This window comes from Ceratotherium simum, chromosome 8 (genome assembly GCF_057802395.1).
Source record: "Ceratotherium simum simum isolate JZ-2026a chromosome 8, ASM5780239v1, whole genome shotgun sequence".
Lineage (NCBI taxonomy): Eukaryota > Metazoa > Chordata > Mammalia > Perissodactyla > Rhinocerotidae > Ceratotherium > Ceratotherium simum.
The window spans coordinates 40,168,967-40,195,161 of NC_141907.1; the positions used below are offsets into that span (position 1 = coordinate 40,168,967).

Here is a 26,195-nt window from a genome sequence, read left to right on the forward strand (position 1 = left end):
CTGATCTTGGACTCCTGGCCTCCAGAACTGTGAGAAATAAATTTCTATTGTTGATAAGCCACCCAGTTTACGGTATTTTGTTATAGTAGCCCAAGCTAAGACAGATGGTATTTCAGGGAAAGGAATTAGAAGATCTCAAAGACACAGAAATACGGCAGGAAAACACAAATCGGATTAAGGGAAAACTGGTCTGGAGTTAGTTAAGCAAGGAGAGCAGCAAACTCTTGCATCCTCACAGAATAGCACTGTTTAAATAATAGAGTACAATCATTCCTTAATCATTCCAATAGCTTATATTCAAATACATCCTATTTAAGGTTTCCACCTGAAACTTTCTTTTTTAAAGATTTGCCCATTAAAAGGGTAAGCATTAGTTATTTGGAAAGACAGTTTATGTTACAGTGCTAGAGCCATATTTACACCTAGAATTTTTATTGGTATTAATTTTTCCTTCTACGGCAATTTGAACATGCCATGTTGAAATAACCCACCAAACTTTATAGTGCCTTGGAAGTAGGCCCATTAAATATTGTTGGATGAATGAATGCCCCACCTGAAATAACACAATTTACCATATATATGGAAATCTGTATGAATTTCCAATTCCTTTCCAATAATTATGAATTATTTCTAGGAGATAGTTTACTTACTATGATTAAAACTATTTTAATAACCAAAATTATAAGATTTCCCTATTTGTTAATTAAATACATTTAAAATACACAACTATTAACCATACTGCTTTTGTTAAGAAGGTACTTCTAGTATCAGTCTGCTGTTTTCCATTGTTTCTAATGAGAATGTCTGTTGACCTTTTAACATGCTATGATCTAAACTAGACACAACAGATCAGATTATTAACTAGTAGTTAATGCTCACTTTAACAAGCCTCCCAACAACTGAAAGGATTATAGTCTATTTCAGGTGCATCTCTAAATCCTGTGGGTTCTCTCCTATAAAGATTTCCCACGTCCATGCACTGGGTCTAAGTTCAGCCCCCCGTTATCTCTTGCTAATATTCTTCCAGCTTATCTCCGTATCTCAGCCTCCTCCAATCCACTCTCTACACTTCTTTATTACAGAGACTTTACCAAAACACAAACCAGACTGTAACCTTCCACTCATGATAGGTGCCTAGACAGCAGGTTCCATGTGGCAGGTACTAGAACTTACTTTCCTTTTTCCACAAAAAAGGCTGAGATTTAAAAAAATAAACATAATCAGATCATAACCTTCTGCTTAAAATCCTCCAATGGTTACCTGCCATGTGGCTCATAAGACCGACCTCAAGAGCACCTTGCCCCCCTCCCCCCCTCAACTCCTTTTCCCTCCAACTCTCCTGTTCACTGTGCTCCAGCCCCACAGGCCAGCTTGTTGTTCTTCAGATATACCAGGGCCTTTTTAACTGCTGCTTCCTCAGCCTGGAACATTCTTCCTCCACATCTTCAAGGGTTGGCTCCTTCTTGTCACTTAGGTTTCACCTCAAATGCTGCCCTATCCAAACTTCTCCTCACCACGTCCGCATTACTGTTAGATTTTCTTAGTGTGAATAATAAGATGATCAGTTTCTGAAATATTATTTACATTTTATTTGTTTTACCTGTTTATTATGTCTCTCCTACTAGAATGAAGCTCCATAAAACCAGGAGCCTTTGTTTATTTCACACAGCGCTGTTTGCCCAGAGCCTAGAATAGTACCCAGCACGTGGTAGGGACTAATTAAATGTTGGTTAAGTGACTGAATGCTCCTATGCCTTGTATTCCCATCTAGGTATCTGATACAGTGCTTGTCACAAAACAGGTATCTCTTGAAAGAATGAAAATTCATGACTTCCTATCATCTCAAGATAAGGTCTTAGTATGGCATGTAGGACCCTTCATGTCTTAGACCCTATCTATCTTTCCCATTGCTCCTTCACCTCCTCCTCCCATTTTATTCTCTAGAAATACTAAATTTCTTGCTGTTACCTGAACATATGTTATTTCACATTGCCGTGTCTTTCCACATGGAGTCCCTCTGCTTGGCATGTCCCAATGGTCATGAAGCCTGTCCTTTACCACCATCACCTCCAACACGCAACTGATCAGTCTCGCCTCTGAGTTTTCACAAAGCCTTGAACATGTCTATGGTTGAGTTTCTCATACTGAAATGTAATGCTTATTTTTTAACCTTTTCTGTCTCCCTTAATAGATGATGTACTCCCTGAGAGCAGGGGTCATGCCTTATTCATCTTTCTAGCACCTGACTGAATGCCTGGCATCTAGTAAAATCTCAATATTTGTTGAATTGAATTATCTAAACTTCAGCCATACTGGTATGAGCATTTAAGAAACTGCCAAAATGCCTTCATTTCAAAATATGTCTGCTTACTTTTAAAGATGTTATATTGTCAGCTTAATAAGAACATGAGAATTTAACTTACTAAAATAAAGAGCTCTAATAACTACATTAATTTAGTTAATGCTGAAAAAATATATAGTATTTTCCTAATACTTACCAACGCATAAAAGCACATATCACAGAGCTATAGCAATTATAGTTAAAAAAAAAAAAGTATCTATAATAATCTTAAAAGAAACATACTAAAAAAACTAATACTTACTTATTTTTGGTCAGTCATTAGCTTGGAATCTGGCTTACTTCTCACAGGCCTTTCCAAAAAACATAATACTAGTAGTTCCAAAGTCTTTTTAAAAGGTTTCATTTAGCCAACTGCTAACACAGCTGGCCTGAGGTTTTAATCCCAATCATAGCACCAATCACATAAACCCAAATACAAAGCAGAGAGAAGAAAAAACAAAAGCAGTCCTTTGAAGAAGATACAGCGCCACAGAAGATGCTCACCATCCCCAGAGAAGCATCTGTACATTAACCTAATCACATTCTGCAACTCAAAATGCTCATTAAAAACACTCAAGATTATTTTTAACCTGTAGGTCATTTCCTTAATCCATCAACTTTTCATATCATCAGATTTGACTATTTCATTTAAAACAACCTAACAGGTTAGAAATACTGGAAACAAATCAGATAATCAGTGTATCAGATGAAAACTCTTTTGGAAGGAAAGCAAGGGACGAAACAGTGCTAAAAGGAGCCCAGATTGGCCATGCACCAGCCCCCAACTCTCCCCACCTCAGGCAGCTGGCTGTTAGCATTATCTAGAGAAGCCTCCAAACTTGGCGTCTCATCTCTGATCTGAAGCACTTCTTCTGTTGAGACGCCGCCAGTGGAATCTTGAGACTGAAGAAGTAAATCAGGATGCTCTGGCATGGTTTCATCAGCAGCAGAATCATTGTTTAACTAAAAGGAGAAACAGTAAAATAAGGAATTCCTTTGAGGCAGTGGTGGTCACTGAAACATATTCTGTGTCATAAGATATTTTGGGGGCTTAGTTATAAAGAGCTTCTTTGACTTCGTAAGGTTACCTCCCCCCCACCCTTTAGTCTATACCAGAATTGGTGCTGTTAATGCAAGCGGCTAACCCATCAACAGAACTGGAACATCCATTAATGTAGGTTAAATGTTGCCAAACAAAAACTATCCAAGTGGAAGAGCTCTACCTAACCATGCTAATCTTGAACTGAAATTCCTATCTGTGCAAGGTCTCGTGTTTTCAGTTGGTCTGAGGACTTGTGAGGCCATGGGCTCTTTACCTCCCTGTGACCTCAGCGCCAAGCAGGCAGTGGGTTCTCAAGAAGCAGCATTAATTCAGAGGCAGGCACATAAGTTGAGGCTGGCCGTTCACTTATTTAAGCAAGAAGCAATACCACAAAACTTCAATAAGACAAAAAGAATTGGGCCGATAAAGTTGTTGTAATGGCAGTCCATCATTAGTGGGTTTACATTCTTTAAAAACTAGTAGTAATTAATTAGAAAAAAGAAAATATTACAATTTTTCCTCTTTCAAGCAGGATTATAAATTTTTCACAGTCAATATTTGACATAAGAAATATCAAGTTCATGACTCAGGGTAGGCAAAGGCAAAAACTAATTTTTTTTTCCTATGAGGAGGAAGCAACTTCAAATTCTTTTTTATCTCACAACCATTATGACTAGAGTTGGCTTTATAAGGAGACAGTCAATCCCGCCCCACGGCTCTCATGAGCGCTAACTTTTGTTAAGCACTTATAATAGGCTAGGTGGCTCTCCTCCTCATGAAATTCCCATGAGGCAGATATTATCAGGAGTCCTGTTTTACAGGAGAGGTTAGGTAACTTGACCACAGTTACACAGCAGGTTGGTGGCACGATGCTAGCCTCCGAGCCTACAGTCGGGCTCAGGGAGGGCCTGTGCCTCATTCACTCAGTCACTGTTGCCAGTTAACTCAACATTCCTATAAATGAAAACAGTCCCACGGAGGACCAAGCCTTAGGTGGCATGGATCTGGAGGCAGATGGCCTGGTTCAAACCCAATTTGTGTGTCCTGAGACAAGTCACTCAATATGCAGAACTGCAATAACCACACTTACCTTGTGTGGTTGTGGGGAGAGTTCTAGTGACTAACCCATGTAAAACACCTTGAACAGAGCCTGGTGCATCTTAAACACTCAGTGAGTGATAACTATTGCTATTGTTATCAGCAATGGCTTATCATTTAATACTTAAATGGGGAGTTCGTTGAAAGACATTGGGGCAACAGTGAGATGACAAAATAGGAGAGGTGACAGGAAGCCAACCACAAACTGACAACCTGACACTTTGTCTAAAGCCAGCTCGGCCCCTGCCCTTCAACATCACTGCCAGCACTTCACCAGCAGACTGAGTGTGGAGCAAATGGGTCCAAATTAAAGAGAGGCAGAGCTTAGTATGAAAAAGGCACTCACATAGGAGCTGTGTAACTGTAGCTGGCGCCTGGTCATCACCGGCTGATTCCTTACCACATGTACCATGGTGGCTATTCCATACCTTCCACGCCTTCTCTTTCCTCATACTGCCATCTTCAAGTTCCAGCCCGCTATCCTGCATCTTGAGTGCCTTCTTCTCCACCTCACATTTCTGAATGAACAGACTATTCTTCCAGCGTTCATTATCTCATTTTTCACTGACTCTTTAAGTCTGTGCTGTCTAGCTCTTGGGATACAAGTCAGAACCTCCATGTAACTGACCTGATCTTGAAAGAGACCAAAGTTGTTGTGCTCTATCTTTCTATGTTAACTAGGAAAGAAGAGCGGGTAGCAAATTAAGCAGTATTGGTATCCACGTTGATACCAAAAACATGCATCATTCAAGATGAGGGCCTCTAAAAGTGCCCAGAACAACCACCATTACTAGGAGAGAAGCAATATAAAATATGTCTTAGCTGCTAAGGGAGGCCTAGTATCAACTTAAATGTTTAGTTCTGTCGTGAATAATAGAATACTCCATTACCACTGCAATTTTGTATTTTCATTCCAGTGTGTGCATTTGACCCAAACTGAAATGAAAATCAGAAAATTATGAAACATTAATTGCTAAGTTGGAGGTTAAGAGGAAAATGAGACCAACTGTCACTGTATAAAAAGGTAACTGATACCATCTGCGTGCGTGAGAGTATCTGGCTTGCTGTGAGAGCCGCTTCTTCTTCTGAGGACTCGTCTGTATCCTCCTGGTTTGTCAGGTTCAGGCTGGGGGTGCTGCTGGAGCACTGGTACTCCTGGAGGGATGGAGTGTCCCCTTTGTCAATACTGTCCAGTGAGCGCCTGCGGACTCCCCAGTTGAAATTGTCCATACTTTCTCCCTGGAAACGCAAGACAGGATTTGTAAGTCCTCAAATGCATGCTTATAAATATAGTTAATGCAATACACTAGGAAAACATATACCAAGATGAGAAATACTTAGTGCATTGTCATAAGCAGAGTTTCAATCAGCCCTTCAATTTCTTGAAACTTTTAAAACATCATTAAATACTTATACTTAAAGAGATCAAAATATTTGGTTGATAACCTATTTTAACTGAATAATTTTCTTGACTTTCTATCTTGTATTACTGGGGACCAACTAAATCTACTATCTAGGCCACTTCTATTCTAATACACAAACACAAATGAGACTACAAAGAAGACAAGTACGTCACAGATGACAACAAATAAACAATCCAGAATACCAGGCTGCAACTTACCTGCAGCTCCTGGTTAGCAAAAAGGAAAACACACAGAATTAGAAAGAACGAAGACAAACATTTAAATATACGCTACACTTTTTGGGAAAACTCGTCGTGATTTCTCAAACCCAAAGACTGATTCAAGCTCTGGATTAAGCTTTGTGCAGGAAGCCAATATGTGATTCAAATTACTTTTTTTTATGCAAAATATATTGTGAAAAACTCAGAGACAGACACTTAAAACAACATTTCTATGATACACTTTGGCAACACAAACTCTAAGAAAATCTTCAAAGTTTACATAGATTTAATAATTGATACAAGGCAAAACTGACTTAAAATATCCACATTCAGTTGACAACATACAGGGTCACAATTATTTTAGTCTGTAGGATGGTTCTGGCTAAACCCAATGGTCATTTTTTACTATAAAATAGTTTAAAATCAAGATTACAGCTATCAAAACATAACCTTTGCCAACTTCAAAAGGTCAAGAGGAAATATGACAAATTTCAATTTCAGCCCACTAACGGATTTATGGAAGTTATATTACTGTTATTCTAAGCTGATCCTCCTTTTGTAAGGATGTAATTCTTACACTCTTACTTAAGCCCTGATATGACAAATTACAGTGAGTTGGCTAGCAAAATATGATTTATTTGTGTTCCTTTGTTCGAGAGGGATTGTTCAGAATAGAGGTTTTCAAATCTTTTTTTTTTTTTTTAATAAGGCAGAGAAATACTTATTTCAAGTTCAATTTAAGATGGAAGTCAACCATGCAAAACTGATGAACAAAACCAGAGCAGCTCTGGTTGAAAAAGCCAGCCAGGAGCTCTGCCTATTTGGCCCTTGATCTTGCCCTGTTCTCAGGGTATCCTAGAAAACTTAGGGCTCTGCAGGTCAGAGTCTGAAAAGCTGCCTTCCTAGAACATATTTCAAATATTATTATGTAGCATAACACATAATAATGGCCCCAACCCTTCATATATATTTGGCGAATGAATGAATACACACTGTGGGCTTTCAAGGTTGGGGGATATTTTAGAAGTCTCATCAGCTGTTAAGTTTGTTTTGTAGCAAAGTGTTTCCTGTTACCATGTTTTAAGCAAGACTATATTTAGGTTTTAGAAAATCTCTATTATTTGATTTGGCCTCATTATGAGGCATAAATTAGCACTACCCTCCCCAAATTACAGTGACTTGAATTAAAGACAGAACGACAATAAGCGTCTTTAATTCAGTCTGACTAAGGTTCTATTCAAAAGCCACATTTATTACTACTGACATTTTAGAGTACTAGATGAACCCAAAAGCATTTACAGTGTTCTTAAAAAAAAGCAAACAAAAAAATATAACCTGACCATTACAAAAATGTCAACAGCCTGCCTTTAGAAATTTTAAAATCTGAACTGAAAAAAGCAAATAACTACAGAAGAATTTAGAAGCTGCTCATGCCCTTGAGGCAGGGCAGCAGGTCTCTTCAACCCACCACACTTCTTTGCCTGATTGTGCAAGTCTATCCTATTTCCTGCATGTTTTTCAAATTGTGGGAGTGAAATCAATTTTAGAGGATGGTGACCTGCCCTTTTTGGAAAAAATGGAAATGAAAGGAAGAGAATAGAAAATATCAGTATGCATGGCATAGAGTAAGGATGCATATTCTCAAAACTTTTAAAGGTGTGTCTATATATATATACATGGATGTGATATAAAATGTATTAACTATGAATTACAGTCAAAAAAAGTTTAAAAGCCACTGCCCTATAAGGTGCTGAATAATACTTGTTCTTGGGCTCCTATGAACCTGTACAATTGTGTCTTTGGGAATATACAAACAGAGAACTATTATATAGGAGCCTTATAGCTCCTAAGCTAGTGTAAGGGTATCTGTTTGGCTCTGAGGCACCATGGTCATATTCTCATATCTGCAGAGGAGGCTGAAGCATATAGGAAGACTTCCCTAAACTGTTTCCTATCGACAACTAAGGGTGTGACATGGAACAGACCATTACATTTCATTCCCCCACTTCACCTATTAGAGCCAAAGGAAACATCCCTTGAAGAGAGTTGATGAATGCATACGAATTACACGAGTGAGTTGAAATTCTTTGGAGAGAGATACATCAATGACATGGTATGGATACTTGATACAGGCATTTTGGGCTTCTTGCATATAGATATTTGTAAAAATTTAGAATGAACTTTTTTTTACCTATTTGACATAAACGTTTCAGGTTTAGGTGATTGTGGTTTAGGGGATTGACATCCAGCTACAGGAATAGGTTCCAAATAGCCTAAGACAACCAGGGCGATTCTATTCTCTTTGCCACAATGATTGTTTTACAAATTGGCACATGTCCCAACTTGGGCTAAGGACAAGAAGTGTGCTAAAAGCATTTAGGAGAGCAACTTCTTCACTTTTATGAGAGCCTTTCTGGAAGCAACCCTCCCTTCCTCTGAACACTGCTGCGTGTGGACATAACCATCTTGCCATTGTCTGAGGTCAAGCTGACTTGCAGAGAAGGGCAGAGCCTAGTGAACTGCAGAGAAATAACCAGAGACCTCACTGAGCCATATCTAAATAAGTACTAACTCTGGATCATCTCAGTTTTATGAACTAATAAATCCACTTTTTGAGTTGCATTTTCCATTTAGAAAGCATCTAAAGTGACACAACTATCAGTTTAATGTAAACTGAATCATTTTAGAAGAGAAAGCCCTTTGGGCATTACATGACGTGAGGTATTTGAGAGAACTGGCTGCGTCATAAGGAAAAAAGTGGTGAGGAATGTCATAGGAAGAATATCAGCCATTTTGCAGGGGAAAGAGTTCTAGAGAGCCAAAGCCTTCTTAATGGTCAATTAGTGTTAGTGTTTATATTTATACTTTAAAATTGTGTTTGATAAATTTTAATATGATTTTTTTACTATTCTGCTGCACATTAATTTGTATAGCTCATATAAAACATTTAAGTCTAAGTAGACTCTAAATTAAAAAATACTTTTGAAGAAATCAATTTTTTACTGTATATTTTTTAAGATAAAGATGAAAAATTAGATTTTCCTCTTATTTCAGACTTATTCTGCTATTGACTAAATGTACTAATCACATTTAGTTCCCAATTTAGATTTTTACCTTTTTGACCTTACACTGACCTTAATAAGGAAAGATTCTATGGTCAAATCCTTAATTCTCATACAGTTGCAACTTTTCTATGATACTATAACAGAAAGCCCACATCTTTACCTCTGCATCTTCCAATTCAACATCTAAAAAGTCAAAATCCTTAAAAACGCCAAACTGTTGTTCACTGCTGTTATCTTCCACAGCTACTTCTTCCTCCTGAATTATGTCTTCTGTTGTAGAAATCAGGCTAGTCTGCTGGTCACCAACTTCCAAATCCTCGTTGGAAGAAAATACAACCTGACCCCCGCCGGAAAAAAAAAAAAAAGAGGCCATCCATCAGCTTTGTCACTCTGCACACAGGACATTAGTGCCCTAAGAGCCACCGTAGGCCTCATCTGTCAGTCAATTCAGAGCTTTAATTTGGTCTTCATGTTAATGTCTAACTGGTTGAATACTTAACTAGCATAGCTGCCAAGTGTCACAAAGACAAGTAATATTTTTTCATTCTTAGTTAATACCATAAGTAAGGTAAATTAGAAAAGGAGACAGAATAATTTCCATTTCTTCATGGACTAACGTGATTTTTTAAACCTTTACACATGCCTTTACAATTACTCACAGATGGATTCTTCGGAAGGCCAGATTCTGGACCACAGAGAGAAAGCACATTCATTAGCTTTTCTCTTGTTCTTCGCTAAAGAAAAAAAAAATTCAAATGTTAGGATTACTGATAAAAATAAGATAAATTCTCAATTTTTCATACATAAAACAAAATTGATTCTTATTATATGAACGTTCAATTTGGATATTCTTTTATGTACCTGTGATAACTGTGGCCTTTTCCAACTAACAGGGACCAAGGCATTAGAGTTAGAACCAGAAGAAGTTGAAGAAGTACTTCTAGTAACAGCAATAACTTTTGGTTTCCCATTTCTTCCAGCTGCGCTATGCTGATCACCATATTTATTTCCAATAATTGGTGTCTACACAGAAACAAAATGCCAGTGTTTGACTTACATATTTTAATATAAAAGGGTTAATAGTGTATCTATAACGACATTTTTTACAAACAATGAAAAAACTGCATAAGGAGAAAGAGTACTTAGCATGAGGTAGATGTTACAAAAATCAAAGGTAATGATGTATTTTTTTTTTAATCAAGAGATTTCACTTTATTGGAAACGAGTCTCTGAGAAGACTATCAGAGAACTTGTTCCTATTTTAAAGATAGATCTGCTTTCTTTAAGAACCACCACCTCCACCTTTCCCCCCATGGTTATAAAATATATCCTCTTTGAAACCTCAGAAAATATAAAAATCACCTGTAATCTCACCACTCAGACTTAATGTCTGTTAACATTCTGGTGTTTTTTCAATGCATATTGTTAAGTGTACTTCAATAATGTGGTTTCGCAAATATTCAAGATAAGTAACTCCAAAGACAAAGATATCTATATAGTTAGTTAGTGTCTTACTACAAATCTGACTTATAATATTTCTAAAATTTATTTCAGTAAAAATTCTGTGATGATCCAAAACTCATTTACATTTATTTGGCTTTGTGAAGTGTCTTGAATATGCAAGCTCATTTGCATGTTATACTGTGCCTTTATGATCTGGTTCCTGCTTATCTCCCTATCATCAACTTCTACCACTCCCTCCTGAACTTCACACTCCAGCAAAACTGAACTTCCTATTGTTTCCCAAACATACTGTGCTTTTATGGACCTGTGTTTTGGCACGTTGCGTTGCCCCCTCTGCATGGAATATTCACCAAGCAAACCCCTAATCATCTTTTAACGGTGACTGCAGACTTTCAAGGAGGCCTTTTCTGATCCCACTTCCACCTATGTGTCATTATACTTGGACATTTACCATGTGATGGTGATATGTTTAGGTGCCTGTCTCCCCTACTACACGTGAGTCCCCTGGACCACAAGTGATTCATCTCTGTGCCTCAAGTATATCTCTAGCAGGTACTTAGGAATTTTTGATGAAACTGAAATGAAGTATATCAAATGTTTTGAGAACTCACATCACTGCTTCAAACAAAATAACTGTTACATCATCTATTTCTGACTCAGAAGAACAGGAAAGCCCAGTTTCTCTATCATATTCCCATGCTTTGTACTCTATGTTAGAAATTCTCAGATGATATTAACTAAAATATTAGCAATAAACATACTTTCTATCAAAAAAAAAAAAAAGAATAAGCTTTGGATAAATTCTAATACCAAGACTAACCTGCAAAAAAAATTTCTTTTAATCTATATAATCCTAATCAATTAAAATGTGATTAGATCTTCAATTTTATCTTTCTTAACTCCTCTGCAATACTTGATCAATAACTTCCCTCTTGAAAAATTCTTCCTTTGGCTTGTAAAAGACCATTTCAATGCCACCAAAGCCACCAAGAGTGGGCTCAGGTATTGGAGAAAAGAAAATATTGGGGTTCCCAGCAAGGGTCAAAAGCCTTTACATGAGATTTGTATTAATAAGTGACATAGTTGGAGCCCAGGTTCCCTCTGGACTGGTGGGCCTTGCCTCTGTCTAGCCCTAAAATACTGGCTTCTCAGGTCTCAGTTTATTTTAGCCTTATTTTTCCTTCCACAATTTCAACTATCCACTTATACCAACACTATAAAAAACCTTAGTGTTTTTACTTCTACCCAAGTTTTCCTCTAAAACTTCAGATCTCAAAATCTAATTGCCTACTAGGCACCTCTGTTGGTATGTTACGCAGTCACTTCAGAGTCAATATATCCAAGACTGAACTCACCACCACCCTCCGCCTCCCTGCTAAGATCTGTTCTCCTTGAATTCCCATTCTCTTTGAATGGTACCAACATATCCTTGATGTCTCTTCCTCACTAAGCACCTCCTCTCCTTCCCATCAAATCCCGTCAATTATTTCCACAGTCTTTTTGAAAACCATTCTTTCTCTCTTCATTTCTTCTGCAATTGCCTAAGGACAGTCCAATGTTATCCTTTACCCAAATTATTCCAACAAATTCCTGACTGATTTCTCTTCCCTCCTCCCTGGTCTATTTTCCAACCTGTTGCCTTCCTAAAATACAAATCCTAGTATGTCCTATTCCAGCTAAAAATCCTTTAAGAGTTCCTACTGCTTCAAGTTAAAACCATCTTGTTACTATGGCAGGCCAGGTCCCTATGATCTTGTCTCTCCTTATGCCTTCAGCTTCATCTCTCATTAAACTCTACCTCCATTCTCTGTACTCTGTGCTTCTGTGCTATGCAAGTTTCCAGAGCACTATGCTTTCTCACACTTATAAACCTTCATTCACACATGTTGCTTTTTCTTGGATTTAATCTCTCCTCCTCAAACTTCCAGATACATCTGGGGTTACTTATCTTTCAACACTCAGCTCAGATTAGATGTACATGCTATATATTCCTATAGTACTTTTAACTTACTTCCAGACCAAGCACTTACCACAATGTTTATTGGCCTATTTCCCCAAGAGACTGTAAGCCTCCTGAGAGTAGGCCTTCTCCTCACCCCTACCCCATTTTCACAGAACCTATCACAGCATCTACTACTGAGTATGAGCTCAATGCTTGTTGAATGAGAGAATGAATAAATGAACACTTCCAATAGAGCACCTGTATCAATTCCTGAGCATCTTACCTCAGATATATCAAAATGAAAATCTAAGGTCTTCCCAGGCAACTCCTTAGAGACATTATTAAAAATCTTAGTGAAGGATATTTCAGGAGAACCTATATCTCCTCCGTAGGTCTTGGGAATATCGTTGGGTACAACAAGACTTGCAGAGCGAGATACCACCAGTTTTAATATGTTAAGGGCTTCCTTCCAATAAGGACTCTGGTTTAAAAAAATAATAGACATATAAAAGTTACAAATACATATTTCCCTAAGAACAAAAATTTAGTGTACACTGTAGACAATGAAAATACTGTTTCTACAAAAACTCTTGTAAATTATTCATTTTTACTTTGAGGTCCTTCACAGAGAGTCTGAGTTACAAAAGGAAAGAAAACAAGTTATTATTTGTACTATCAGATTTATGAGACACCATAGACATAATAATGCTACCAATTCAGGATACTTTGCAATTCTCCCAATAAGTGCTTCATAAATACTATTAATTTAGAAAGTCTAATACAGTCATCTGGCAGTAGCTTGTGTATGTGTCAGCTTTCTAGATGAATGAAGTTTATGGCCTTAAGATTCTAAACTTTAGCTATTTTAAGTCTTGGAGATAATTTTTAATGCATACTTTCTTTTTTAGACATAAAAATATTAAAATACTAAAAACATTTTAGATTTTTCTTGATGACCCAAGCCCCAAATAATAAGCATAAATAACTGTGCTAAAGTGATGCTCTCAGGGATTACTGAGTTGTACAGGGTGAGTTTTTGTTTTCCCTACATATGTGATGGCTATGTTTTTTGAGTTATTTTTCTGCTTTTAGTTTTGTATATTTCTACCAATATAACTTAGGAATGATTTACATGACAGATGTATATATGGATAAGAATCAATGTCTAATAAAGAATTTATAATACTTTTACCATCTACTGAAAAGAAGACATATAAAAAACTACTTTTTAAATTTATGGTACTAAAATCACATCTCAACCTTGTATGATATATATTGTTTCACAGCTGACAATTCTGAGGGAGGAAAAAATGCCACTTTTAAAAACAGGAAGTGAAAAAATCCTTGGCAGAACTGAGTCATAGAACTGAGTTAAGAACATCTTGATATGAAGACATCTAAAGCACAAAATATTTAATAACAATAAAACTGTCCATTTTATGACATTTTAAGCATATTACTGTAAAAAACAGTTTGTATTTAACAAAGTTATGGCTTAGTAGAAATCATCATCTTTTACTGACAGAAATAATTAGAAACTCTGGGCACTGTAAAATGCTCAAACATCTTCAGGGATGTTTCCATAAATTATATTGGTAGTTGTGTTCTAAATGTAAAAGATTATCAGGAGTTCAATTCTGTAAATTGTTTAATGTTGGAATAAAGCACAAGTCACTATCTGTCATGACCCATCAGCTAAATATGACCTTGGTTCATACAACATCTAAAAATAAACTTGAAATTTGAGTCAACATTTTGAAATTAGGCGATTTTACAGAAAAACCCAGATTTCTAGCTTCTCTTTAAAAATTTGAAGTTCTGGCCACACTGGGCCTGTACTCCAACATGGTAACTGTTAGAGGAAGCTAAGTTGTGCTGTTCCTTTTAGATGGGGAATGTGCAATTTACTTAGTCATAAATTCATGCTCTCTTACGGTAACTTGCTTGCCCAGTGGGCATGTGGGCTTGTGGTTCTGAACAAAATAAATGTATCTGTGTTTCATAAATTAGTAACTCAATGTGGTTTGTGTTTCTGTGGGAGATCCAGCAAATATTTGATGAGTTAACTTCTTTACACCTTAAGAAGAAAAGAGAAATGTGCTTTAGAAAAAAAAATGTAATTGTTATTTGGTGAAGCCTTACTCATTAAAAGATAAGATAGAGAAGATACACAGGGTCACCAAAGAAATCTGAGGCTTTTGCAATCACCAATTGTCAAGGGAATCTAAAAAGTAATCTGGATTACCTAACTGAATAATGGAAAACATTTTAACCCAGTTTTATTACTTTCAGATATGGACTAGGACACAAACTCATTGCTAGCCAAGTATTTCCATTTGTAAGTTTTGCTTTAGTGAATGCAAATACAACTGGAGTAGAAACACAAAATATTAATCTGTTCAGGTTCTTAAAGAGTTTGCTCTCTTTGATAAGTTGTATCCACAATACTGATCTGCTCAGCAAAGCCTTTCTTAACAGATAGTTCGTAGGTGAAATTTAGTACAGACCAGGTTGGCTTGCCATCACTTACATTAAAACCAAGTCTGATTTTCTATTTTCTAAACTTCTGGTGCTTTTATCAGGCACAGAAAGCAACTCTAAAATACAGACTCTTCAAAGAGCTCTTCTGTTTTTAAAAGTAACATTTGTTCATGATGTAGAATCTGATTAAAAATAGACAGGTACAAAGAGTCACAATTGTACCGTCCAGAGATGGTGACTGCTGCCATTTGTGGACATCCTTTCTAGCCATTACTGAAATGTATATTTGTAGATGTAATGGTTAAAATTCAAATTAGGAATCAGACCAATGCTACCATTCAGATTCTGTTTTTTGTCACTTACACTGAGAACATTTTTCTACATTGTAGATATTCCTGAAAACATGATTTATGGACTAGCCACCTCCCTACCCTTGAACATTTAAGATGTTTGATTTTTATGATTATTAATCATTTTGAGATGAATATTTCTATACGTAAGTTGTCTGGTCACTCACCTGTACATATTTGCCAATAATCTTTATGATCTCCAGATTAAACTGCTTGACTGGGGCAGCAGACAGGTCAATATGACTCAAAAGACTATAGATGATCTGTAGTAACGATTGCTGCATACTGGACAATCCTTTTTCTAACAGCTAAAAGTAATATTAAAAGGTATACTTTAATCAGGTTAAAGAAAATTCAATATTTACATTTATGATGTTGAAAAACACAATAGATTTAAGCCATGAATTTATAGTTAGATGATTAGAAATCCAGAGACTAATAAAGGTAAAAGGTAATGTCTATTATTGTTATTTGTCCTTGGTACAGAAAGGAGAATTAAATATTTTTCATCTTAATCTTAGCATTTTATTTTATTTCCTTAGCTAATTTAGTTGAACACCATTTATTTTAGGTTAAGAGAAAAACCACTATACCACCATCACCAAAGAGTAACTACTCCCAACCCATTCACACCAGCCACTTATTAGCTATGTGATCTTGGACATGTTTCTAAACTTCTCTAAGCCTGATTTTTAAAAATAAAATAGCAATACCACCTACTTCATAGGGTTTGCAGGACAATGTAACTAAATATATATAGTTTTAAATACATGTAACTAGCTTTAGAACTGTTGTTAGTAATACTTTGAGAGTTATGTGAAGCTGGTCTAAGGCACTTAAATTCAAAGCCAATTAAGGAGGTTAGGCCTGGTTTTATGTTGGCTCTTGTCCTAAAGGTATAGGTGTAAGATAAACCTAGAGACTTGCATTCACTCAGGTCAGGAAGCTGTCAGGTGGAGAGCTCACACTGTCCACTCTCTCAAATACAGTTGATGGGAGCAAACCTATCAAAATCAACACTTGAAGAATTCACACCACTCCTGAAGCATTTTATGATATTCAACATCACTGATGAAGCTAAGTTAAAGTCTTATGAGCAATACTTAAAATATTTATTGAGTTGTGAATGATTTAAGTTTATACAGTGTTTTAGGTTTAATTTCTAGAGGTTGACTTTTTAAAAAGGAAGGTATTACTTTATTATAAGCTGACAAACATTTTTAGTGACTAGGAATGTTTTCCTTTTGAGATTCTCTTTGTGGCTATCTACTCAGTAATTCACTTTTCTAAGCACAAAGTTACTTCCTCAACAAATATTAACTTTTTATGCTGTTCTAGGGCTAGTTTTTTTATAAATCCATTTTTAGCCACCAAAATCATATTTTAGATTCAGAAGCAAATGTATCATCAAAAGAAAAACTTACCCAGCAGAAATGCCTTTGCATGCTGTATTATTCTAGAAGGGATTTCAAAGTCAAGAACTAATTTTGTAGAAACAAAAATTATAACCATTCTTTAGGATCAAGATTACTAAAAACCCACTTTCCACTTGAAATAAAATTACATTATTTTGAGTTTTATGTCACTTAAGGACAGTGAATGAGGACATACACTCAAAAACCCATTTTCCATTTTAAATAAAGTTGAGGTTTACATTATTTTGAGTTTATATCACTTAAGAGCAGCAAATGAAGAAATAAACACTAAAAATGGAAAAAAAAACTTTATAAAAACTTCCTTTATATTTGAAAGGAATTGCCTATATTTTTCTTTAAAAAAAGATGTTATCTGTATTTACTCTCAAAGACGATTTGAAGATTAGTTAGTATCAGTGCTGCTTCTAGAAATAAATCTACTTGAAAATTTTGCCACAGAGCAGTTAAACCCCCATCCCCTTTATATCGTAAATTTACCTCTGCAAGATAAGTCACAAGATTAAACGTGGTATCCGAGAAGGAGTCATGCAGGTATCTACACACTACGTTGATCCAGTTAGAACAGTCTCTGGAATACGTGTGTGTACTGTACAAACTCATCATGTGAGCCAGATTGACAAGCGTGGGGCATTTTTCTTCTGCACAAACCTAAAAAACAAATACAATAATTTCATTCACCTAAAATAAAGACATCAGTTTAAACTTGATTTTATACTAAATGCATTTATTTAATGAAAATATTAGATGGATATGTTGAAGCTTTAATGCATTTTATTTCAATACAGTAGAAGAGTTAAACAGAAGAGAAAAAAGCACAAGGCATTCTTAAGAGAATAACTTAACAGATAATATGGAAAGATGATTAATATATCAAGCACTTCCATGGGTGTTAAATAGTATGGTTTTTTCAGTCTGATGCTCTGTAAAACTGTCTTTAGTAAAAACCCATGCATGGTTTTGTAAACCCTATATATTATTTTGTAACTTTTGTAAAAAGAGTTGTGTTTTGTAAAAATCTATGGTTCAGTACACAAGTAAACAGGCAGGGTCAACCTGGGAATTCTCAGGGAGGTCAGAGCTGCTGTGCCAAAGAAGAAATGCTTTAGTCTCAAGCTCTCCAGGGTCCCTCAGTAGAGCAGTCAATCGCAGAGAGCCTCAACGTGGTGTGTGAGGTATTCAAAGGACTTCATTGCAGCTCTGATAAAACTGAGTTTTGCATTTCCAATGAATGGCAATCTGCAGGGTGGACCCCAAATTGTTCTTCAGGAAATCACCTAAAGCTCTTAGGGTCCTTGGTCAATCATTTAGAGTTTGTTTGATACAGTACTATGGAATCTGAATCAACAAATGTTTGGGAGGATCTTACTGACCAAATGCATCTTCTTAGTCTGTTTGTTCCTTGAGTTACTGGTGAGGATGTTCCTTAGCCTCCTCTGGGGGACATGTGAACAATGCAGAAAAAACTGGAAAAGGGCCACGCTATTCTTTCATCCCTATCTATCATAGAAGGCCAGCCTCACTGAAATTTCTTTTAGTTTTCCCTTTTTCTTTTTCCTTGCTTAATCTTCCATCTTATTGATGTTTTAAATATATTTTCACAAACTGCCCAGGACATTTAATAAAGAAAATAGAGTATTACCTTTTAAAATATATATATTTTCAACTTTCAGATGAATATAACTGACTTTTATTTTGATTCATCATGCGGACATTATCACTGGATAGGCCTGAGATACGCATGTATGTAAGACTATGCAGATACTGTTAATACAGTACCTTGGAAATTATTTTATAAAATCATTAAAAGCAGCTGATTTCATGCATTAGCCTTTTTAGCCATTAAACAGACACCAGGAAGAAAAAAGAAAAATTTGGTTGACATTTCTCATTGGTATTTCAAAATGTAATAATTAATCATACTATTTTAAAAAATCACATAATTTTATAATTCCACAATTTGTTATTCATCAGGAAAAATTTTCATATTTTAAAGTAAATTCTTTTTTTTTTAATTTTATTTATTTATTTATTTTTTCCCCTAAAGCCCCAGTAGATAATTGTATGTCATAGCTGCACATCCTTCTAGTTGCTGTATGTGGGACGCGGCCTCAGCACGGCCGGACAAGTGGTGCGTCTGTGCGCGCCCAGGATCTGAACCCAGGCCGCCAGCAGCGGAGCGCGAGCACTTAACTGCCAAGCCACGGGGCCTGCCCTAAAGTAAATTCTTTACAGTACATTTTTTAATTAAAATTTTAAAGTAAATTTTTAAAATATAAAAATTTTTCCTCAAGAATAAAACATTCTTATAGAATTCTTATATTTTTGAAGAATGTTTTTTTAGAGAATATTTTTTAAAACCTATTTTTGAAAAGGAAGAAAATTCCTAGGAACACATGCTGTGCAATTTTATAATAAAGCAAATGGTCTAGATTTAATTTTGGAATTTCTGAATTACCAGGTTAAAATATGATCCCAAAAGAATGTGTTTATAACAAACTTTTTTAGCATACTATTTTTGCCATAATGAATAGCTAAAGAGGACAATATTTGTCCTAAGTGTTGCCTGATTTTGAAATTCTGTGCTCTCCAAGGGCACAAACAGTGGCACTGGGGATATTTGCATAATGAGGAAGCACATAATGGCAGAAAATTACTCTCAACAGTCTAAGTGAGAGAATAATTAAGGAATCAATTTAATTCACATCCTGCAGGTTGCTGAAAGCATAGAGAAGAAGCCTTTGTGTGCTGCTCAACAGGAAGAAAACAGACTTAAAAACAATTTATGACTCATAGAAAGCCATATTTGATTTCTTAAAAACAGAAAAGATATTTGGGACTTTCCCGTGCTTGGCCTTGGTCACGACGGCAGGGGCGCCACACTCAAGGGGCTTCCCCCAGGCCCAGGCCAGGCTGTGCTCCTCACGTAGCCCAGCATTTAGCAGAAGTTATTCAACACGTTTCAGCTGCCATTTAAATGCATCTACTTCCCTTATTAGGGGATTCAGGCTTTTCTTCATATCTCAAAGTAACTCCAAATGCTTTCCCTCTTATGTTTTCTTTCTTACAACGTTTTTCTAATGATGTGTCAGCATATTACAATGAAAGTCATTTTAATAAATTATTTATTTTGTGTCACTTTTAGACTTCATTAATGCAAATACATACTGTTGAATGTTTTTTTAGGCAAATAATCATATTCAAAACTAAGATGTTTCCATTAACTAGAATAATGGCTCTTCTTTTTAAATACATGCTTTTAAAATGATTATGTTAAGATTCTCTCCATATCTAATTGATTTAGAAATTTAATTAGCAGTGGATTCAACAGATATTTTATTAAATGTTTCCTTTTCATTTATTAAATATTATCTATCAAGATAATGAAAAGGTTTTCACTCTTGTTCCTGTCAATGTGATTAAGTGGGTTGCTGGCATTTTCTCACTAACTTGGCACCCAGAGATAAATCTGCACTGACCAGTGTCAAGATTTGGGCCATGGAGAGGGGCGTGTTTTATCTGGCTTTCTGCATGCTTGCTCTTTCCATTTACTGCTGTGCTACTTGTTAACTGAATCTCAGCTTTTAGAAAGTTGCCTATATAAGAAGTTCTTCCAGAGAATTTTACTTGCTTGCTCCCTCCTGTTGCAAACTTCTCCGATTTTTCTCCCAGTGCTTTAGCTAGATTATCTTACTGATGTTGCTATTCACTTACCTCCCCCAGTTCACCTAATTTCCTGTTGTATGTATATTACTCGTAAATTTATACAACTCCTTCTTGTAACTATTTATATTTTCGGTCTGAAGAGCCTTTTTCCCAAGACTCAATGATTGATGAAAAAAAAAAAAGTTAATTAAGAACTAAGTTTAAGCAGAATGCAAGGTACTTGAGAGATCTTGATTGTTCTTAAGAGAAGAAATTATTAAAAATATAAAATGTCAAAATCATATTCTTTTAAAATTAAGATTAAGAGCTATAACACTTTTAGGCAAATGTTAACAGACAATTTAAAAATAGCTACGTTCCTGTTTCAGAACTGTACAGTGCAAGGGAAGGAGCCAAAGAAGGAAGGAAAAAGAACGAACAGAGCAGAGAGAGAAGATTAAGAGAGTGTTAAAAGGAAAAAGGCAAACATACAGGGAGAGAGAACTTTCAGAATCCCAAACTATAATATGCCCTGTCCTTCCTCAGGGCCTTTGTACAGGCAAGTTTCTCCTGCCTAGAAAACTTCTGCTCTCAGTCCTGCTCTTGTTTCTCACCCAGGGATCTTACTTTGGTTATTCCTATTCAGCCTTCAGTGTCTGCTTAGATATAACTTCCTCAAGGAAGACGTTTGCTTTCTGTGTCCCTAGAGGACTCTATGTCCCATTGCCCTTATCAGATTCTACTCGCATTGTCTACTTAGTTGATTGCACCCCCACTATAAGGCCCACAAGGTAAGTGTTCTATCTATTTTGACTATCATTGTATTTCCAGCACCTAACCCAGTGCTCAGTAAATATTTGGTAGTCAATAAATGAATGAATTAGAGAGGTAAAGTAGGGAAATGGAGCAGAAAAAGACTCAGACTCAGAGAAGAGTTACTCTAATTAAACAATTCTGTTCACTGTCATTTGAGCAGTTGTAACTTACATCATTACTATGTAAGCCCTTTATATGCATAAGAATAAAAATTGAGATGCAAAATTCACATAGGAAATGATAGTAAAATGATTTTTAAGAGATTCCCCCCTTAAGATAAACTCCAGAAAAATTTCCCTCTAGCATTTTCTTTCAGCATAACATTTGCTTACCTTTGCTATTCGACTAGCTGTTTCTTTGCAAAACTGAGTTGGGCTGTCAAAATGCTGGATTAAGTGAGGCAATAAGCAAAGGATGTTAAGAGGAAAGCCTATCAGAAAAAAAAAAAAAGCAAACAATAACCAATTTTATTGCACATTATTTTAAAAGTTAAAGGTATTTTTTTCAATGGTTCACAGAAACCATTTTCTTTTTATTTCCTGGGGTACTCAATCTTCTAAATTCTTTTTTTTGCTTTTACCAAAGAATTTAAGCTATCTCACATTAAAAAAAAAAAACTATAACTGTGGAAAAGCAGAAATTAGTAGACTTCCAAACAAATGATTAGTTAACATTTCACTACATTAAAAAGCAAAGAATTGGTGCAATTCTGTTAACATCACCTGACAACTGGGAAGGATCCACCAATGTGTGTTTGGAGACAGCGATGAGTTTACTGAGGAGGTGCACGGTCATTTCTTGTGTAGATACTGAGGTAAAACCCTTAAGGAAGAGCTGTTGAAGGCCTGGAAAATTATTCCATTTCAGTTTGCTTTGTACATTTTCAATCTTCTCTCGACTCTCTGATTTATCCAAAGGCAAATGGATAAGCAGTTTGTTGAGAAGCCTGAGAGCCAGGAGGTATTCATACTCATAATCCGATTCTAATAAAGATGCTGCTATCCAAAAAATGGTGGCCATCAAGTTGGTAGGCTCAGTAGTGGACTGCACATCATACATTCCTTTCTCTCTCAGAGAGGAAAGGCTTCTAGTCCTTGCTAAACTACTGCTATGGTTTATCCGTCCATCCATTATATCCAGTGTGTTACTCCGCCGCCGGTCACCTCTTCGGTCACCAATTAAACTTAATCTCAAAGAGTTACTTCTTGCATTGTTGTTATATCCCAAATAACTGCTGCTATCAATGGGACTTGTGCTTAGATTGAGTTGTCCAGTGCTTTTCCTGTTAGCTGCGTACTTGTTTCCCATTATAGGATCATGGTATGAGGTTCTTTTAAAAAAAAAAAACAAACATGAATGCATGCACAATCACTTCTTTTGCTATGTTAATTTTACTCTTGAAAACACTGCAAAATGGTAACCATTACCAGGAAAAATCATTTTTAAGCATATCTGACTTTGCTTAATCAAATTTCATTTCTTTCCTCCATATTAAAAGAAAATGTACAACAGTATCTTTTCTACTGTGCTCAACTGTTTCCTTTGAGTTGGACGAGATTTGACTTGAAGTGCAAATACTGCTACAGTAATCACTGATAACTTTCAGCTCTGGAATTTACTAAACATGTCCAAAGCAAACATCATTTGTCTTATCCCTGAACTTGATGGTCCTGATGTCTCTATTTCTGTCCATGCACACTCTTTCCAAAAGAACCAAGTTCAAAAATTTATTTTTGATTTCTCCTTCTCCCTCACATCCAATTATCATTGATTAAAAAAAATAATTACAAACTACTTTCTATATGTGCCAGCAGTATGCAAAAATGAGAGGAATATTAGATAAAGTCTACTGGGGGAGGCTGATATATAAATAGATAAATTTATATAGCCTGTTAATTGCTGTTATTAAAATATAAAGAAAACATTATGAGAACCCAAAGGATGGAATAATTAGCACTACCCTGGGGGAGTTAGAAATGCGTAGCTAGGAGGTGATATTTGAGATGGGACTTGAAGATAAATCAATTCTGGGATCAATTCAAGGAAGAGAAAGTGGGAGGAGAGGCCGTGCCCGGGAGAAGGAACAATATGTGGGGGGTATGAGTCCTGAGGGGGGCAATGGGATGTTGATTGTGGCAGGAAGGGAGCTTGTCAATGAAGCCCACGTGGCACAGCAGAGAGATCTCTGACCAGGACTTGGAGGAACAGCATTGCCACTCATTAGTTGTGACTTTTCTCACATCCTCACTGTCTGAGGCTCATTTTCCCACTGGTAATCTATCTGGATTTTTTTGTATTATTCTTACTACTAATATTAGAACAATATAATATTATGGTTATACATATTCAGCTACTGAGGTTCTATATTCCACCCTACAGGTTGCCTGGTTTAAATTCTTACTGAGAAAGGGCAGAAAGAAGATCATAATGCTTCATGGTTTCAGCCAAAGTATCAATTGCAGACTCCAACGTGAGAAGAAGCTCAATCACAAATCCCTAGAAAAAAGGCAGATTTTAATTAATTATGCTTTGGAAAAAAGAAGTTGCAATGGACTTCCCGATGAGATTTAAAAATAGAACAAACTCTACATTAATATTACAAAATGATTAAACTCTCAAGCAACATGATCTTGCTGATTGATGAAAACTCATCAAACTAATGGTATAAATTGATTATAATGGCATCACAATTCACTCAAAACTGCTTAGGCCAGAGATCTAGGAACCATCCTTGTTTGTTTCTCTCGCATCTAAATCAAATCCATCAGCAAGTTTTGAAAATATTACGTTAAAAATATATCCTAAATCTGACCCCTTTTCTCTACCTCCATAGCTTTCCTTGATCTAAGCTACCACCATTTCAGCCTGGACTCTTACAATGGTCTCATAACTGACCCCTCTTGCCGTCCTAAGGACTCTATCTGGCCGCCAGAGGGACTTTTACAAAAAGCAAATTATATCCATCACACTCATCTCAAAACCTTTGAGTGGTTTCCCATCTAGTTTCCCTACTAGACCTCACATGGTCTGGACCTGCATACCTCACCAGTCTCCTGCCTCTGGACGCCCCCATCCAATACACTCCAGCCACACTGGTGTACTTGATGTTCCTCAAAAAAGCCTATTGCTTCTGCCTCAGGGCCTCTGCACTTGTCAGTCCTCTTTCCCTCTGCCTGAAACGTCCTCCCCCAAATTATCAATGGACTCACTTCATTTAAGTATGTGTTCAAATATTACCTTCTCAGATGATCATATATAAAACAACTCCCTCTCCCTCATCACTCTTAACCCATTACTCTACTCTATTATTTTCATAGCGTTTGTCTAGGTAAAATTGTTTTATGTATTATTGGTGGATTAAAGGCTTGTTTCCCCAATAAAATGTGAGCTCCAGAATGCCAAGAACTTTGTCTTATTCACTACCATATTCCCAGTGTCTAGAACAATGTTAATAAAATCATCAGTCTGTACAGACATAAGTTCTCAAGTGCAATAAATGAAATCCAATGTTCTACTTTATATTTATTTTTTTTTTTTAAAGATTTTATTTATTTTATTTTTTCCCCCCAAAGCCCCAGTAGATAGTTGTATGTCACAGCTGCACATCCTTCTAGTTGCTGTATGTGGGACTCGGCCTCAGGATGGACGGAGAAGTGGTGCCTCAATGTGCACCCGGGATCCGAACCCGGGCCACCAGCATTGCAGCGCGCGCACTTAACCACCAAGCCACAGGGCCGGCCCTACTTTATATTTAAATTTAACTTTCTACATCTTTTACCTTGTGATCATCCCAGGATAATATCCAGGTGTGTGTGTGTGTGTGTAAAAATGTAAAGCTTTCGGGGCCGGCCCGGTGGCACAAGCGGTTAAGTGTGCGCGCTCCGCTGCAGCGGCCCGGGGTTCGCATGTTTGGATCCCGGTCGCGCACCGACACACCGATTGTCAAGCCATGCTGTGGTGGCGTCCCATATAAAGTGGAGGAAGATGGGCACGGATGTTAGCCCAGGGCCAGTCTTCCTCAGCAAGAAAAGAGGAGGACTGGCAGATGTTAGCACAGGGCTGATCTCCTCACAAAAAAAAAAAAAGTAAAGCTTTCTCTGATAAGCACTAAACTATTGATTCAATTAGCATGTTATTAAATATTAATTACAAAACTGTACTTTCTAATTCTTTGCCTGCTTGTTAACCTCTGACATTAATAATTCTATATGACCATTATCACGCCCTAGCTGCAGCGAGCTATATTTGGCGGTAAGTCCCTGACAATGAGCAGCTGCTCCATAACTGCTGAAAGAACTTAATGAAATACCTGTGCATCTTCTCCTGGATCCCCCACAGTTTCCACAAGCCTGGAGAGAAGGTCAGAAAGCGTAGTTGCAGACAGAGGCTGCTTTAGGGCCCTGAAAATCTGAAAGGATCTCCCAGCATAGTGTCGAGAAGAACAAGAAAGTGCTGTCTGCAGAGCAACTTCACTAAGATGATGTTCCAAATGAATTCCCTCTGTGAAAATAAAGGAAGCAAGTAGGTAGTTCTAGTTTTTCAGAATATAGGGGTTATAATCAGAGGCTAACTACTTTAAACCCAGTGCCCAGCACAGTCCCTGGCAAACCAGGCAGGCACTCAAATTTTATAAGTCAATGCTTTTTCCTGTCATTAAACTCCATTTGCATTTTAGATGACTCTTCATTCTAATCCCCAGGGAAGTAATCCTTGAGAACAGGGTTTCTCAACCTCAGCACTACTGACATTTTGACGAGATAATTCTTTATTGTAAGGGCTGTTCTGCGGTGTATGATGTTCAGCAGCATCCCTGACCTCTACCCAACTAGATAGCAGTAGTAACCACTTGCCCCTGCCCCTCAATTGTGACACAAATGTCTCCAGACATTGCCAA

At 36.7% G+C, this 26,195-nt stretch overlaps 1 protein-coding gene across 10 annotated transcripts in view; it reads right to left on the reverse strand.

Annotated features, from left to right (window-relative positions):
* Positions 1-26,195, reverse strand: part of FRYL (FRY like transcription coactivator) — a 248,264-nt gene that overhangs the window by 19,953 nt on the left and 202,116 nt on the right. For all 10 annotated transcript variants that reach the window (XM_087434284.1, XM_087434283.1, XM_087434278.1 and 7 more), the window contains 12 exons: positions 25,611-25,801; positions 23,703-23,797; positions 22,024-22,631; positions 21,634-21,731; positions 17,321-17,491; positions 15,575-15,715; positions 12,860-13,057; positions 10,032-10,193; positions 9,830-9,904; positions 9,331-9,507; positions 5,517-5,720; positions 3,137-3,304 (listed from right to left, as the gene is read on the reverse strand). In XM_087434284.1, coding sequence (XP_087290410.1) covers positions 3,137-3,304; positions 5,517-5,720; positions 9,331-9,507; positions 9,830-9,904; positions 10,032-10,193; positions 12,860-13,057; positions 15,575-15,715; positions 17,321-17,491; positions 21,634-21,731; positions 22,024-22,631; positions 23,703-23,797; positions 25,611-25,801 — 2,288 coding nt within the window. The remainder of the gene's footprint in view (positions 1-3,136; positions 3,305-5,516; positions 5,721-9,330; positions 9,508-9,829; positions 9,905-10,031; positions 10,194-12,859; positions 13,058-15,574; positions 15,716-17,320; positions 17,492-21,633; positions 21,732-22,023; positions 22,632-23,702; positions 23,798-25,610; positions 25,802-26,195) is intronic.